The sequence below is a fragment of the Elephantulus edwardii genome, unplaced genomic scaffold (genome assembly GCF_000299155.1).
Source record: "Elephantulus edwardii isolate Elephantulus edwardi_28Jun2011 unplaced genomic scaffold, EleEdw1.0 scaffold00067, whole genome shotgun sequence".
NCBI lineage: Eukaryota > Metazoa > Chordata > Mammalia > Macroscelidea > Macroscelididae > Elephantulus > Elephantulus edwardii.
In genome coordinates, this window is record NW_006399817.1 from 5,686,814 (window position 1) to 5,690,638 (window position 3,825).

The 3,825-nt window shown below is 44.2% G+C and overlaps 1 protein-coding gene across 1 annotated transcript in view; it reads right to left on the reverse strand.

The window, feature by feature from the left end:
* LOC102851690 (unconventional prefoldin RPB5 interactor-like) overlaps positions 1–560 on the reverse strand; it is a 2,208-nt gene extending 1,648 nt beyond the window's left edge. The window contains exon 1 of the mRNA XM_006888473.1: positions 3–560. Within this exon, the coding sequence (XP_006888535.1) occupies positions 3–560 (558 nt within the window). The remainder of the gene's footprint in view (positions 1–2) is intronic.
* Between the last annotated feature and the right edge of the window lie 3,265 nt (positions 561–3,825).

The window sequence follows — 3,825 nt, forward strand, 5'->3', positions numbered from 1 at the left end:
GCAAAATCTGCTTCAAAAAGATCTGGTTTTGGTTTGGAGTGAGGTTTATGAGCAATTCGATGTTTTACTTTAAATTCAGAGTCACTTTTAACTTCTTCTCTTATGTCAACAATATCACCTGCAGCATCACTCATTTTCTGCAAATCTTCTGTGAATTGAACTCTGGACTCAAAATTTTTCATCACTTTCTTTAAGTCATCTATAGTTTTTCTCACATGTTCTTTCCTGTGCTCGACCAATCCTACAGCCTGCTTTGCTGAGCACTTTGCAAACCAGTTGTCCCCAAGTAGAACAGTGACTTCATTAGTGTGCACAAGTTTTCCTGGCATGAACGCAAAGGGACCAAATGGCACCATGATATTATAAGACAACTTATCAGGCAATGTCTTGAGTCTTTCTTGAAGGGCATTATAGTCATTATCTACCTTCTCCCAATGCTGGATTTTCTCTTGGCAGTTTGTGACCACCTTTTCCTGCTCTACGCGGAGCCACGCCAACTCTGGGGCGCGCAGCGGCGCCAAGGCCGAGGCTTGGGGCCCGGAGTCGGGCAAGGCCTCCATAGTAAGGGTGCCGGGGAACGGCGAGACAGGCGGGCCTCAGGGGGGCGAAAGAGTCCTAAACAAGTGTTTATGGAAACGGGGTGGTCGGTGGCTACCCAGCACCCGTGTGCTCACCCTCATCCACTGCGCGTCCCGGGCTGAGGAGGCTACGTTTGCGCTCTCCGCTGCTGCGGCTGCTGCTGCTCGTGTCGCGGCTGCTGCTGCTCGTGTCCCGGCTGCCCTCGATGGTATCTCACACGCTCATGCTGCCAGCTGCTGCCACCGCCGCCGTGTGCTCCAAGCAGCCAAGTGCAGGAAGCATCCGTCCTGCAGCCAGGCAGAACCAGTCTGAGGGCGGCCGCACCTCCTCCGCACCGCCTCCGCGCAGGCCCCGCCCCTCGCCCCGCCTCGCTCGGCACGCCGGAAGTGCGCGCGCGCCCGAAGCCTCCAATCCGATGCTTGGGGCGCGCGCTCCTGGGCCTCTCCCTAGTGGGGCTTTTGAAGAAACTTCTTTTTTTTTTTTTTTAAATGTCAAAGCATTTTATTTCAGCTTGATGCTGATTCCACAGTTACACTAGAGATAGGTCTCACATGTCTTTATATGTTGTGTAAAAATGAACTCAGAGTAAGTTTTATTGGAAATAATTTAAAAGGTGCAAATACTGTACAAGTGACAACAAAACTAAAAGCATTCATTCTCATCTGTACTAGGTAAAGGGGTTGGTAATGCTTGGTGTGAGAATAAAGCACAGAAAGGCAGTCAAGCTGTAAGCATGGGTACATGCATGATGGTGGGGCAGAGCTTCCACATCTGAGAGCAAACAAAGGAGATACTCAACCCAGTGAAGACACTTCTTGAAACAGTTGTTTGTGTAATTTGAAAGGTAAGAGGAAAGGACCAAGTTTTTATGATGGCATCTATATTTGTCCAGTTCAAAATGTAGGGAGGCAGCAATGCAGTTTCTGCTAACCACATGTATTGTGTTCTAAATTTTAAAGAACCTAGGTTATCTTATTCAAGAATATATTTCAAATAGCTAATCTGATGCAAGCTGCTGCTAGAACATTGTGACCTGGCAGTGTTGTCCTTTTAGATGACCTACATAGATATACCTTTTCAACCTATATGCAAAACAGTTTATCAGGGAGGCTGGGCTCTATAAGAAGAAATGTGTCATTAAGATTGGAGGAAGACTTATTAACAATCTGCATTATGCCGATGACACAACCCTGCTTGCTGAAACTGAGGAGAACCTGAAGCGCTTGCTGCAGAAGGTCAAGGACTTCAGCCTTCAATATGGATTGAAGCTCAACATCAAAAAGACAAAGATTCTCACCACTGGGCCAATTGGCAGCATCATGATGGTGAAGAGATTGAGATTGTTAACAGTTTTAGTTTGCTTGGCTCCACAGTCAACACTCTTAGTTCCAGCAGCCAGGAAATGAAAAGATGAATTGCATTGGGAAAGTCTGCTGTCAGACACCTGCAGAGTACTGAAGAACAACAGTGTCACTCTGGAGACAAAGGTGTGCCTGATCCAGGCCATGTTGTTGTTTATTGCCTTATAGTTGAACATGACTCATAGCGACCCTATGAACAAAAGGCCTGAAGCTCCTCTACAACTATCGACATTTATCAAAGTTCATAGAGTTTCTGGAGGCATGTTGTTTAGGAAGTGGATGTCACTCCTGCTTCCAAAGATCCAGGTTATAGTCTTTGCAATTACTTGCTATGCATCAGAAAGCTGGACAATGACTAGATATGATAGAAGGAGAATTGATGTCTTTGAGCTGTGGTTTTGGAGAAGAGTATTGAATATACCACGGACTACTAGGAAAATAAACAAGTTCATCCTAGAGAGGGTGAGACCACGCTGCTCCTTAGAGGCAAGAATTTTGAAGCTTTGTCTGACATAATTTGGATGTGTTGCAAAGTGGGACCAGTCATTGGAAAGGGACGTCATGCTTGAGAGGGTGGAGGGACAGCACAAGAGAGGAAGACCCTCGAGGAGATGATTTGATTCAGTGACTGGGGGGTGGGGTAGGTTTGCCAGAGACAATAAGACAGTCACAGTGTACAGCGGGATTCAAAGCTGTTGTACATAGGGTCTCTATGAATTGCGGGTGACTCAATGGCACATAACAACAACAACAACAACAACAACAACAACAACAACAACGTAAATATACACTATGGGTTCAAATCAGGCAGTGGTGATTCAGTGATATAATTCTTCTCTTCCTTGTTGGAAACCTGGATTTGATGCCTGCCTATTGTTCTGTATGCAGGGACTCCTCATGTGTTGCTGGTGGACTCTATAGCAGTTAAAAAGAACAATCCTGTACTATGCACTGCTTTAAGCATTTTTCATATACTTTTTCTTCATTTTAGACTATTTCATGAGAAAGTAACTGTTCTCATTTCTGTTTTGCACATGATGAAATTTCAGCAGAGAGAAAGGGGGAGAGATTAAGCAATTAATCCAAGACCTCAAACCAGCAAGTTTCTGAAGCCCTGATTTAAACTCAGGAGGTCTGGTTCCAAAGTGTGTTCTGTCAGAGTTCATGACATGTTTTAATAGGGAAAGAGGTGGTTAGGATGGCTCTTAAGAATCTCTCAGAGGACACCCACAGGTCAGCTCTAGATACAGTATCTCATGGGAATGGAGCTGTCTCAGAATGAGAGCTTTTGTTCTGGCACTAAGAAGTCACATACCTTTTTAGGTCTTGGTTTTTTTTTTTTCAATAAAACAGAGAAGGTGAGATTAGATAGCCATTCTGTTCTAAGGTAATATAAATTCTCAGCATTCTTGCCCACTCAAATGCCTATTCTCTTGGTGCCTGTGGGGAGGCAGCAGGCCAAATTCTGGGGACACAGCAGGTTAAAAGCTGTAGGATATGAGGTGATCAAACACCTGAAAATACAAGTAGCAAAGAAGGAAGAAAACCAAGGATGTGCCGAAACACTTAGTCCAAAGGACCAGATGTACTTCAACCTCTGCAGCCCTGAAGCCAGAAGAATGAGATGGTATCCAGCTACCATTGCTGTTCACTCTAAAAGGAATCACAGAAAAAATTTAAAAATATAATTTTTACTAATAGGTTTACTAATCTGACAGATAATAGTGGTACCCTGAATACTATGACCCTTAGTCATCCTTTGAAAACAGAATAGAACTCACCCCCATGTCTCAACTTTCAGCCAAACAACAAACAGACCTTTAATAAGGAGAACAATATAATTGGAGAATACTTTAGAATAACCAACTATATGCAGTTTTTTTTT